This window comes from Apteryx rowi, unplaced genomic scaffold (assembly GCF_003343035.1).
Source record: "Apteryx rowi isolate R43461 unplaced genomic scaffold, aptRow1 scaffold_95, whole genome shotgun sequence".
Classification (NCBI taxonomy): Eukaryota; Metazoa; Chordata; class Aves; order Apterygiformes; family Apterygidae; genus Apteryx; species Apteryx rowi.
The window spans coordinates 1,491,687-1,505,104 of NW_020451260.1; the positions used below are offsets into that span (position 1 = coordinate 1,491,687).

Below are 13,418 nucleotides of genomic sequence, written 5' to 3' on the forward strand. Positions count from 1 at the left end.
CCCCCGGCGGCCGCTTGACAGCTCTTGTGCCGGCTTCGACCCGCCGCCAACTTCCACAGCCACGAAACGGGGGGCGAAAGTTGGGAGACGGCGGAGCTGGAGCGGGAAACACTGCTGGGCCGCTCGGCGTTTTTAGAGCTAGTTTCTGTGGCTAGTTTCTGCGTTGTTGGGTTTTTTTTTTTTGGTTTTGTTTTGTTTTTTGTCTTCTTGGCTATTCGGAAGAAGCAGCGGCGTCGCGTTGGGTCCCGCTTCRCTCTCGGTTTCGCTGTCCCCGCGGTGTCGAGCGCTGCTAGATCTGYGCTTGGCTTTACGAGCGGCTCGGTACCTCCTATAATAACGGCGTGAGCCCGTGACTGCTTGAGGACACCCTCAAACGCGCGGCGCGGTGGTAAACAGGTGATAAAAAAGGACAATCCTGCAGCCCAGCAGACTGTTCTGGAATTACACTTATTGTCATGTTCTCAGTTCCAAAAATTTAGTGACAAACAGCAAGGGGGAACCTTGTATATATGTAAACACATGCGCGTAATTCAAAGACCTGTGCAAAATCCTAGACCCTGTGGGTAATTCACTCAYGCGCCTGGGCAGGAGCGTCCAACGCGGAGTTAGCTCTGTAAGGTAAGGTCTATATGAAATTAGGCTGAGCGGGTATTTTTAAGGAAAAGGAGCGCAGGCAAGATGTGAAGCTTCTTCTCGTGCAAACTGAGGAACGGAGAAACCGCCGTCACGCATGGCAGTATGCCGTGCCTGGGGTAAGCGCTCATCGGGTGTTCGTCCTTCCCACTGACGGCCTTCCTGCTCAACGCACCTGTATTGCAGCAGAAGGAGCATTTCGCTATTACTTGGGCTGATAACCAACTATGTATGTGCAATTTTTCAGATTCCTCTGCAGTTTAAGAAGGAATTTTCTTTAAAAGTCCCAACCGTAGTACGCAACAAGGCTTATAAATGGTTGACCGGCTTCTACTTTGTGTTATCTCTGCTAAAGGTAATTCTCAATTAGCCAGCAGCCCGGTTTCTCCGTGTTTATTGCTGAGTTATTCTCCCAGAAGGAATCGCCTTTTGTAAATGTGCAGCTGTAGTTGAGAACAGCCCTGTTTCTATCTCTATCCAAAAAATCCTTGGTTTTGGAATGAAGAAAACAGCTATAAGATAGCTGTGTACCTTCTCTCCGGAGTAAAACAGCAGTGGCTTTCTGTATATTTAGAGGAATTTAATATTCAATGTTCTTTATGAGGAATCTGCAGGATAAGGCATACATAGATGTGGTTACTTTTGCTACCATGAGTCTTCCCACTAAAACAAGTGGAACCACTTGTGGGAATAAAATCAAGGACATGACTTTATCTTTTTGTTGGACTGCGCCAAAAATATTGCTGCTGCAGTTTCCGCAGTACAAGTTAATGGACTTTCTGGTGCTTAAGAAGAATATTTAAGTCAGATCCGCTATTCTGTAGAAAAATAGCTTTCTGAAGTTATGCGATGAGATCTTTTATGAACCAAAACTCCAACACCAAACAATTTAGTACGATTTTCTAGTTGTGCTGTGAGAAGTTTGCTGATATTTTAAGTTGTTTTTAAAAAGATGTTCTGAAATTATTCTCATTTGAACTCAGCTAAGTRTGCTTTATTTGCTGAATGCTTCAAACCTCAAAATGTGAACTGACTTAGTCTGCTTAAGTACTTTAGATCCAGCTTTTCTTCCCGTTGGATTGGTTGCTTGAGGATAAGAGGGAAGAAAAGTAGTTCCAGAGGTGTTAAAGACCTGCTTCCAAAATGGCCTAGTTTCCACTGCCGAACGTAAGATTATTAACACTTCCCAATGTGACTGTACCTTTTAATCTGCAGATCTCCAGGTACTTCAGAAACGTCATTTAAAATGATGGCTCAGGACGTCGCTGGAAGGAACCTGGAATATTGTTATTGCCGTTTTCTGTTAACTACACCCAACAGTGCCTTGAGCACGCAGGGAGTCGGAGGTGCTGCATTACCATGCRGAGCCCTGCGTTGCCCAGCCGCGTCTCCGTGCTCCTTCCCTCGCACGCGTACGCGCTGACGGGCTCCCGTTGCAAAGTGGAAGTGCCCCCCTTTCCTCTTTACTCCGCAGAGCACTTACTGCGCCACTGGAGGGTTGCGGACAAAGGGAAACCTTTCTTTGAGAAGCTCCTGTTGGGGAACGCATTTGTAGTTGGTATTTGCCTAATGTAATAGTTTTAGACTGCTTTATCACTACTGAAGTGATGAAGCCAGCTAGCGTGTGCCTGGTTTGTGTCACGCTTGRGTAGGCAAGGCTTCCTTAAAAAAAAAAAGAGAGAGTGAGAGCACAACCATATCAGGTTCAGGATGTGCAGACTCCCAGGACAGTTGCGATGTGCTTAGGAGAGAAAAGGTTTGTTGGTCCTAGCGTAGTGGCGCATAGGAAAACAAAATCATTCTTGGCCAGAAAGGTGGGAAACTCTATGAAGCCTTATAGTCATCTATTAATATTTCTAGCCTGTGTTATAAAGAACAAACTCCTGATAACACAGAGGTCTCCGTAAGTTCACTACCTGGAAAAAAAGGTTGGAGCTGTTAATTTATGGAGAATTTCAAGAATACTTGAAATATTTTTGTTTAGCCATCATTCAAACTGAAGGAAGACTGCAAAGTCATCAAGCATAAATTGCTGTCCACTGAGAAATATTCCYTAGTATTAGGTATAATCCACAGCTCAGGCTGTGTAGTAATTGAAGCAGACCTTGCCCTAATTGACGCTGAGCTTCCTGACTCTCTGAGCAATGTAATTGTACCTTTTAAAAGTATGATGAGCCTTTCCCTTAAAAGTAGCTTTTGCAATTTAACAAATCCATAATTGCAGCAGCAAAACATTTGCTTCCAGATAAGGGCACTTGTACAGTATTAGTAATTAGTTTGAACTGGCCAGATGCCTCCTGATAAGGTACAGCAGAAAGCCGTCATCTGCTGTGCTGAAGAATTTAGTTCCCTTAAATTGTGACACAGCATGTATGTAGTAATAAGTCAAAAATTACTGGTTGTAATGGGTCGAGTCTAGTGGTGTACCACAGGCTTGTTTATTCCTTACCATTGTCAAGTACTGAAAGCAAAAGAAGAAAAAAAAAAGAAGAAAAARCCTCATTCTGGTTATGCTGGCACATGTTTTAGCAGAAATTTTCTTCCTCTTTCAATTCCTCTGCTTTCTTCCTAATTCCTGCTGACAGGACCTTGCGTAAGCTCAGTGCTCTGGGCATCTCTGGTGTCCCAGCCTCYCAGCCCCCTCTTGTCCTCAGCTGACATCCTTCCCTACCACCACCTCAGGCCTGATCTCTTTTTAGGTAGCACTTCCACAAAACCCCTCATGACCGCTTAAAAATCTTCCTGCAAAGCAGCACGACGCARCCTTTTATTTTGCTGGAAACCAGGTATCAGTTTGGGGGCCTTTCCTGCAGACCTGTTGCTGAGCTCTTCCCTGAAACAGGCAGGATAAATATGAGTCGCCGCGGCGTTAAGCTTCGTGTCCTTTCATCCTTCCCTTGAGGGAAGGATGAGAAGCAGGTGGTGGCCGGGCCAGCTTATTTGCCGTCAGTTGGACTGTGCTGCATCTAGAGTACTTTTATTGTCTGGTGGTATCTTTCATCTGAGAAGCTGTTGGCTGTAATTCCAAATTCTTGGCGCGAGTTATTTTTATAGCTACCCGGTGCTGCCTCTGGCTCAGGCACAGGGTCCGTCCTTGTGGAGCTCGTCCGGGCGAGCGGGGTTAGGCTGGGAGCTCTGTTTTAAAAAGCGTTAACCCACCCGATGGCATGTATAGACGTAGCCTTGATTTTAAATTTGATGGGTTAAATTCTGTCAGAGGGTTAAATTTTATGTCAGGCATAAATCAACTGGGATCATCTCTCTTGGATGTAAACCAAGGAAATGAGTGGAAAACAAAGCCCAGATTCCTCCCACTTAGCTGTAGGCATCTGAGACGCTTCCACTAGGAGACTCGTTTTAGGTCCCTCTAGGGCACCTCTGAAGAGAGGAGCACCTCCAGAAAGTAATTTGGCCCGTGTAAGATTTGAATCACACCCCAGAAAAGTCTCTCTCTCTCTTGTCGATTAGAGAGTTAATTGATTAAAGTTAGTTAGGAGAAATCTGGGCCACAGTCTTGTTTGGTTCATAAAATACTACCTGCAACAGAGTAAATTTGAGTAGAGCAAGATAAGGTGTGATGTTTGGCTTACTTTTTAATCCCTTCTTTAAGATAGTTATTCATGGCAAATTGAAGCCCCCCCCTAAAACCAGATTGATAAGATGCCTGCTGAGTTTTACTGGGATATTGTAATCACAGATCATTTCTGGCTTCATATGCATAAGGACATGGACTTACAATTGTGTAATAACGCCAAACGAGCTATCAGAATTAAAATCAGTTAAGACCGAATTTGCCATTCCTAAAGGCTGGTTGTTTTGTAGCACAAATTTAATTTTGCTTATCTGATCCTGCTGTATGTGGTTATTTTCTTCTGCCCTGAACTCTGGCAGACCAGCTGTGTTTAGTCCACCGCTAGCTAGTTCAGGGAGGAATTATCATGCTAAAAGCAACGTTTGGTTGTAATGCTGGCAAGGCTTCCACTTGTCCCGTCTCCGCACAGTAAATTTATCTTCTTTACCCCAAAACAACTAACCACGTGAGTTTTGAGTGGAACTTTCTTAAACTGCAAGGCTGAACCGACCGAAGAAAGGTTGAGAGAGAGCGAACCTGCTGAACRTCAGCATTGCTTTCCTCTGGAGTTTGCGACGGGTGAAAAAGAAACCGAGGTACACTGATGATGAAAAATCCTAGGTTTATACATATTCTTCTAATGCTTTGAAAGATTTCGAAGCAGATCCTCAGATGATAACTTCTAAAGTCAGTCTGCTGTCTTAAAAGTTGATTATGTGCAACTTTGATTGTAACAAGGTCTTCTAAAGTATCCAGGCTATTTTTAAGGTAATGTAGTTTTGCTTCTTAATCTCATTTTCGTCTTCCATCTGGAAGAAATTAAAAATCCAAACCATGCATCTTTGCAGTCCTTAAAAGTATCTCGTACCTGTTTTACTATTCCTGCGCGTATCGAGGATTTGAAGGTACAGCTGGGGCAGGGAACCCCGGAGCACCAGCTGCGAAAGGCTGGGGGCTGGCGGGGACGGACTTATCCGAACAAGCTTACCGCAAGCCCTGGAGACCCCTTCCTTCCCTTAGGCCCGGCAACGGAGAGAGAGGACTTCCCTGCCGTGGTGTCCCACGGGCTCTGCCTTTTTTCCCTGATCGTATGCACCTGATACTGAAGGTTTTTTCCCCTCTGCCGTCCTCCCCCTGTCCGGATCCTGCGCGATGCTGCACCCGAGCGACGTATGCCTCATCCTTTCTGAGCCGCGATCTTAATCCGGGTTTATAGAGGCCTACAGCTGTGGTCTTGTGTAAAGTCCTGAGGTGTGACTGCTGTTCTGTCTCTGAATGTTGCTGAAATAGCATTTAGGGACAAGTCCAGGACATGTCCCCTTGTGTCACTGTGTTATACAAGCATGTAATAAATAATAATTTTTGCTCCAAAGAGCATTTTGTTAAAAATAATTGAATAAAATGGATTTGAGAGTGGTCATCACCTAACAGTATTAAGAGCTAGGCTTTTGAGTGGCGCTAAGAAATTTTTGAATCTGTTAGGGAAACATTTCCTTTATTGAAAAGGTATACAGCCTCTGAAAATAACTTTTCTTTTTTAGGTTTGGAAGTTAAAAAATCGAGGATGGAATCCAGAGGTTCAATAAATGTTTAGCTGTTTTACAGTTTTTGCCTAATCTAGTTGTACCAGGCCTAGAGACATGCTTGCTCTCCTTTCTGTTGCCCAGGCCAGTAGATTTTGTTTTCAGAAAGGTATTGGAGAAACGCAACCTCAATTTTCCTGCTGTACTAGCCCGAGTCAGTCTGTCCTCCCTGGCCCTTGTACTGGTGCCAGTTACGTGGGTCACCGCAGAAGGATAATATTTGCTAATGGCTATTTTCCGCCCTAGGTTTAGGGTGCAGCTACAAGACAGTACCTAGTAAATGCCGCTGACTGCAGCCCGCAGCATGATGCTAGCTGTGCTAGTTTCCCTGTATGTTCTCTGTACTCACTGGCATGCTCTGTTCATCGTAAAGATTTCCTTCTCCTTCGTCCCGGCTGCAACGAGGCAATTTTGGGTTATTATCACAGTGTTTGAGTGAGGAGGAGCCTTATCTAACGTGTACCTATTTCTCTTACAACAGATAACGTAGAAATATGAATATTAGTTTGACAACATCTGTATCTGAATGATTTCTTTTCTTCTTCCCAGGTGCAGTATAAAAAAGAAGATGTTCTCCCGATTAAGAGTAGCTGCCACTCCCTGCGCAACRGCATGTCGCAGTGCACATACGAAAGAAAAAGGCAAGCCACTGATGTTAAACCCGCGAACAAACAAGGTTGGTGGCGTGCGTTTATCAAGCATCTTATCTTCAGCTGGCAACTGCGCAGTGAACCTTGTTCTAGGATTGAAGCGGTGTTCAGTTTTAAGGTCAAGGAGCTGTACTGGGCCACAGCCAAAAAAAGGTACAAAAGATGGAGGAGCCAGCGATCGTTTAAAGTTTACTACCTGGAGAACTACAATACAGGGACTTGCAGTGACGCTTTCTGCTTCTGTCAGCCTGCACTTCCCTCGGTTTGCTGTGGTTTACACAACCGATCCTGCTGCTCTCTCGTGCCGAATTAAGAATCGGTGATTCTCGCTGATTGCTGGCTTAATTTTTTGGCTGCTTGAATCCCAAGAATATTTTAGCAGATTATGARCCTTACTTCATAGTTTGCAAAAGTAATTTTGAATTCAAACTTGCTAGTGATAGAAAGTATTAGCCTCCGAGTCCTAGTCCTGGTTTTCACCTGCCGGACTGTGAAATGGGACCAAGCCACGTCAGTTAGAAACATCTCTGTGCAGAGAGTCAGAGAGAGAGCGCCTCTGAAAATCAGATAACTGGGAGGTAGAGACATTATGTTGGTTCCATGCATTGGGAGGAATTTCTCTTTGTGGGGAAAAAAAAGCTGCTTTCTTAAAAGATTCACATTTCCAACTCCCTACCCCCAATTTCCTTTTTTTTTTCCAGAGCAGTAGTAGTCTTTGGGAATAACAAAACGATCAACCTTTAAACTAAAGCTAATGAGAAATAAGATGAGGGCTTTTGGCAGTTAATCCAAGCCATCTAAAGTGGTCAAGAAAGGTGACAAACCTAGCTGCCTTGAATAGGGTATTTTATGAGCAATGGAACTGGCAAAGCTGGACTTCCATGGCTTTGTCCTGCGCTTTTTGAGGTCTTGCTTTTCTCTTCTTCCCCGTTCTCTGTGTTTTGTTTTTTTTCCCCCTCCCCCTCCTGTCATGCTTCAAATTTCCCCTTCTCTGTAAACTTCCTTCCCTTCCTTCCCATGACCTTGGCTGATATTCCCAGCTCCTTCGCGTGTCCCCTGGCCAGACATGAAGCAGCCCGTGCTGCCGTGAAGTGGCCAGCTGGCAGCCGAGCACCTAACCCCTGCGCTCAGCGCGGCCTTTCTCCCGGTGGGGGCACTAGGCTGCCTCTTTCCTCCACGCAGCAGGGTTTTTTTAATTGAAATTTGTTGGAATTTCTTTTCTTTGTCCCTCTCTTACTGTCAGAATAAGTAGAAGTTGGCCAATGGGCTCAAAAGTTACGGGGGAAAGGGCGAGGGAATCGAGCTAAGAAATACAAGCCCCATCTCTTTGTATCCCACCCATAACTCTGGGGAGAGTCGCTCCAGTGTTTCTTGGTGGAAGAGTCACTCTTCAGTGTCCTGAAAAGAAGGAAGGAAGACCAAAAGTTGCTTGCGTTGCCTTATACAGTGCAGTGCAGGGTGAGATGCCTCAATATTGTGTGAATGCGGGTTGCATAAATACGGAGATAGCTGTGGTAGCTAGAGTCCGGCTGACTGCAAAAGCAAAAGTGAGATGGGAGTGTTGGGAGGAGAAAAGGATAGACTGGTGCGATCTGTCACGATGGGGTATCTCGAGACTTTTCTGACACTTTGCCATGCCAGAGGAAATTATTTCAAGCCCTGAAAGCTTTTTCAAGTGCTGATTATGCAACAGTGGTCAGAAACAAAAACAGTAGGTCATTTCTTATTGTTTTTCTGGTGATAGTATCTTTTTTTTTTCTTTTTTTTTTTTTAAGCCTGGAGCAGTTCTGTGGGGGACTGAGCACAGTGCAGTTTTTTTTTATTATTTTTTTTTGAGGAGGGAAGAGCAGAGAGGTGCTCATTAATAGCAGCTGATTTTTTAAAATAATTTTTAAATGGCTCCAAGAAGTGATACTGGGCAGAGGAAAAAAACTTCCTGCCTGTTTGTTCAGCTCTGCCTTAGTCAGTCTGTCATTAAGGCTGACACCTGTTTGAACAGACCTGTAGAGTGCTTAAGTGATACTGCTTGGTGGTTGGGTGTAGTACGTATGTAGAAACTTATTTGGGAAATTCAGCAGAGAAATAAAAGATTGACTAAACAGGGAAACTACCCTTTCTGCTCTGCTTGCCCTGGTTGCCTCATACGTGCCTCTGTGTGTGTGTGTATACATATATGAGTATGTATGTATATACACACACACAGATAATGGACTTCGATATCTCTTGCTGGTGACTTGAGATCAGCATTTTATAACTCGTTTTTTTGTTGCTTATGTTTAATTTTTATAACCTATATTGAGTTATCCTACAAAACATTTCGACTCCATTAATGTACATGGGGCCTAAAATAAGAACTGTAAGACACCGGCATCACTGATGGAAAAGCACCCCTTCCCCATCTGCAAATTAATCTGCTCCTCTACTTTGCCATTGGAGCTGGGGGGTTTTGGTTTTTTTTTTTTCCCTTGTCTTTCCCAGCCTTACCTGGCTCCTGCGAGGTGCAGCCTGCCTGCATTAACTGTATTAGGCTTTTGTGTTTCAAGGCCGGGTTTCAGATATTTGTGGTCAGGGCAGCTCAGAAAAGGTCRCGCGCTATATCGGTAATGCCCTTGCTGTTGCGGCCAAACAATTGCAGAACATACTGTAGCTGCGTTGCTGGCATCGATGTATATTTACAGTCTCCCATGATGTTTGATTTCTGCTGAACTGCTCTGTGACAGGGATTCAAATTCTACTTAATTGGCTTCAGGACCTTATGTTGTGCTGCTGATCCCTACTGCATGGAAGCAGCATTTTTTGGCACTTAAACAATTTCATTTGTTTAATACTGGCAAGTCAGTTGTTACTTGTGTTGCGGTAATGCGTGGGGTTCTCACGCATGGGCCAGGATTTCTTCTTCCAGCACAGAACGGATGATGACCCCGATCTTGGTAACGTCCATGCTGCCCTGTAGAATGGCATCGGTGTGTCTTTATCGTCGCTGGAAATATGTGACCTATAACGTTGTTCACATACTTGGTTTCTTTTTGCCTGCAGCAAATTGGAGAGACCGCATAATTTGTGACACTTTCTGTATTTTAGTTGCCGTCAGTTGGCAATTTTCTATCTTGTGTCAGTTCTTGTTAGTCTCTGTGCGCTTGACTGCGTTGTGCGTGGTTGGTTCCATCACCCCTTTTATATTATTCTGTTCCTCAATCTTGCGGGGTTACTTCATTCTTCAGTATTGCTCTCATATCCTGACAGTGTTTCCCAAATTTTTCCCTTCAGCAAATATCTTTAGCACATTTCATATGTCCGCACATATTTATATGCATACGTGCTTGGGCACATGTATGTGTGAGTACGTGACATCTTTTAAAAAATAAATTAAGAATTTGCTGATGGTGTCATGAATGGTCAGTTTAAGATTTATCCCCAGAACAATTCCTGAGGGCCTGTCCTAGTGCCTGTTCTCCAGATTGGCAGGCATCTTTTCACAGAATTTGTTATCTTGTCTTTAGCTAGACCATTAATCGCATTTTCATCTGTATTCATTTCCAGCTTTTTCAGCCCAATTTATTTTCCTGTATGCCTTATTGAATACATCACTGAAACTCTGATAGATTACCTGTGTTTAAAGAATCGGTCTCTTATCAAAGATATACATGGTCTGACTGACTTCTGGCAAATACCCAGACAGGGTATTTCCAATTCAGAATAAAAAAAAGAAAACAAAGCTAGTTGGGCAAAATAAATGGGGTAGGACAAGAGAACGTGAGGAAAGGTTGCGTAAAAATGAAGATCTAAACAGAAATGCTCCCTTTCTCCTTCCTCTGCCCATTCCTACCACACTGGTCTAGACACGTTTGGTTTCTTTTGTTTGGAAATTTTTTAGACCRTAGCTGCTTGGTTGAGCAGCCAAGGTGTAGAATAAGCAATGCCCATCTGCCTTCCTGGTTTTCTTGGGAAACCAAGATAAATAGGGTGTGCAGACATACTGAAAGGGGTGGGGTTTATCTTGCTGGGAATTGCAGTGTTTGAAATATTACGGGAGTTCCTGGTCAGTCACAAAGAAATGTCCTAGAAGGCAGGAAACGTTGACAGAAACTACTAGAAACAGGCTACTTAGAAACTCGCGCACACAGAGCCCAAAAGAAGAGTCCCACCACAAGTCTTGTGTCCTGCCCAACCGGTTTGGGGATGGAGAGGTTGTTGGATGGAGGTCACGTGGCCATGCATCTGCAGCTTCTAAAGCTGTTATCGGCTTCCTTGAAGATCTGCCTGCTTTTAAGAGGATTCAGATGCGGAAAGAAGATGGATCTGTTTAATCTGTAACCAGCTTTTATCATCTGCCTGAAAAGGTGCTACGAGTGCCAAAGCTGATAAGTGGTATTACGCCTCGTTTAGCTTGGATCAGCTATTCTGCTCGCAGCTCCTGCGTTGCTGGGGTTGCAGGTGAGGGAAGGAAGGCAGTTGTCTTGGTTTTGAGATTTGTGGGGTTAAGGCCATTAAAGGAGACCGAAAGCAATGGCATCTGTGCGGTTACGGATAGCAGTTTAATGAACTGTCTCTGCGGTGCTCACTAACGCTGTACGGTTGAGACGAAATGGTGGGGGATCCATTGCAATCCGTTATGCTCGCGATTGGCAAAGTGCAACTTCACCGTGACCGTTCGTGCTTGGAAGCAAACCCCAAAGGGGCCGGATGACTTGCTTGCTGGTTTGGAAAGGCTTCTGTTTTGGGGAGGAAAAGCTCCAGCTGAACCCAGATCGTTCATAAATGCTGGTTGGCCGAATCTGGTCAGCAGCCGCAGTGACTTGCAGCTGGTCCCCTGCATACAGATGTGGTACAAGAACTGCGGGTGTCTTTGCCTGCAGAAGCAGGGAGCAGATATGGGGCGGGGGAGCTCTAAATATATAATTTTATTGCAGTTAATATCTAGGCTGCAGCTGGCCATTTTAGTAGCCCTGCCCTTGTGGCTTCAGCACAGGGTTTAAGGCATACTGACGGGAAAATATAAAAAGCTTGCACTTTATGTTGGACTTTAGCCCCCCTGCCAGTACAAAATGTTGTTTGTGGAAGATGAAAGATGTTAAATTCAGTTTGAAAAATGAAAGAGGAAAAAAAATCAAAGGAGGTCTGCATATTATATACTGTATATATAAACCCAGATAAACTTTGAATCTATGTTTCAGATAGCAAATGCACCTTTGATTCGTATGAGTGAACCTTATTAATTTGCACTGGAGACATGTTGTGCAATAGCGAACTTTGAGATTTAGCCAAAGGAGCACACTTAAGAGAAGAAAAAGCCCACAATCCCAAGTAAAATCTCCTTTATTTTGAAAATTTAGTTTATGGTACTACTTCAAAGTGTAGGATATGCTGCTGAGTATGTTATGGCAACGATTAAAAGTTACATRAGAACCATTTCATTAAATCTCCCCTGTGAAGTAGGCTGACTCTCATTTTCCTAGCACTAGCTGCATTTGGATATATTCTGCATTTACGTCTTTATCAGGGGCTTTGAATGGGTTATTTGTTGTAAACTATACTGATTTTCAAAATGCTTCAGAGCATTTATGATACCAGGTAAAAATATCCCCTCCTATACAGTTTTCCCTCAAGCCTTATTATTAATTTTTTTTCTCACTTGATATTTTTCTGCTCAGAAAGCTCTCGGTTACTTACTCAGGGGTGCTATGAAAGTTATGGCAAGATTCTGCTCTCCTCTTCACCTCCGTGCAAAGTGGGCAACCAGAATTTTTATATGCTGGTATTTATAGCACCGTTAGCTTTGTGTAGCATAGTCCGGTTGTTAGGGCCGAAGCAAGGTCCCTGCRCCAGATAGCTGGAGCACTAAAGACACTGTATGCAGTGATTAAATGGGAGCTTGTCCTGACTTAAAAAAAACCCTGTCAACACTTCATTTTCCTGCTTTTTTTCTGCAGCATTATGTTGATCTTAGTCTGATAAATTTGTCCGTGTGTATTAATTATTTCATTTGTAGTCTTTGAAGTGTGCTGGGTTTTTCCTGGGTACAGTCCATGCCTTGTCTGTACTGTCTGAAGAGKACACCTGTTATTTCTAAGCTGTAAAGAGGATTAAGGAAACTAATCTAAGTGTAAGTCGGTGCAAAACCCGCTGAGAAAGGCCACCCGACTCTGTGGGTCAAATGGAACCAAAAAGTGATTCCTGTGACCCGAGCCCAAATCGTTACAGTGTCTAGGTGCTCAGTCGCAGCTGAAACCAATGGGAATGGGGCACTGGAGCAGGTGGTGGGATCTTCAGTGCCTTTGAGAACATCAGTCCTAGCGTTGCAAATTCCTGATGCCCCCTGGTTCCCTGGGAGCCGGTTCTGTCAAACCGCACCGGAGATGCTAAAACGAGAGGAAGAGGCTGGTAAGTCTGTAATACTGCAGCTCTTAGGCAGACCAAGTTTGAGGAAGATCTCCATCCYGCCAGGTGCTACGCAGGGAACGACCCCGAAGTCCCGAATGCAAACCAAGAAGCAGCCRATGGTCACGGACCAAGATAACGAACACAGCAAGCCTTGGAAAGGGCTCAGGGTTTTTTTGTAGTGCTGTTCTGGACTAAACTTGTTATGTTCTAGCTGGAGTGAAGATTAAATTTCTGTAGGGAGGCTGATGGCATTCAGATTTCTCTGAGTTAGGCCTGGGCAGAAATTAAAATGCATCTTTTAATGTGGTAAGACTTAATTGTCGTACTCATAAGCAAACAGCTGGCAGTACTTAGTACCACTCAGAGAATTCATTGTGTTTAAAGCTCTTCTAACTCCAGATACACTGAAAATCCAGGTTGCCTGTAGACTGAAAAAAATGTGAATAAATTGARTAAACATGGGTAGCTGTTCTGCTTAATACAAACCTAAGGGCTCATTTGGTAGTAGTATTGAGGACCCAGACGGTATATCGTCACTGGGTTTACTGTACAGGGAAATTAAGAGAGAGTCGTGACACAGTGTCTGTGCCAATAACAGGA

General features: G+C 44.0%; 1 protein-coding gene across 3 annotated transcripts in view; it reads left to right on the top strand.

Moving 5' to 3' along the window:
- The first annotated feature begins 26 nt into the window (after positions 1-26).
- Positions 27-13,418, top strand: part of ME2 (malic enzyme 2) — a 35,122-nt gene continuing 21,730 nt past the window's right edge. The window contains exons 1-4 of one of the 3 annotated variants that reach the window (XM_026092214.1): positions 29-752; positions 881-988; positions 1,849-4,800; positions 6,337-6,463. In XM_026092214.1, the coding sequence (XP_025947999.1) occupies positions 6,356-6,463 (108 nt within the window). In that variant the 5' untranslated portion in view covers positions 29-752; positions 881-988; positions 1,849-4,800; positions 6,337-6,355. Of the gene's footprint in view, positions 989-1,848; positions 4,801-5,003; positions 5,456-6,336; positions 6,464-13,418 lie in introns of those variants that run through there. The other 2 variants (XR_003257937.1, XM_026092215.1) reach the window with 2 other exon arrangements.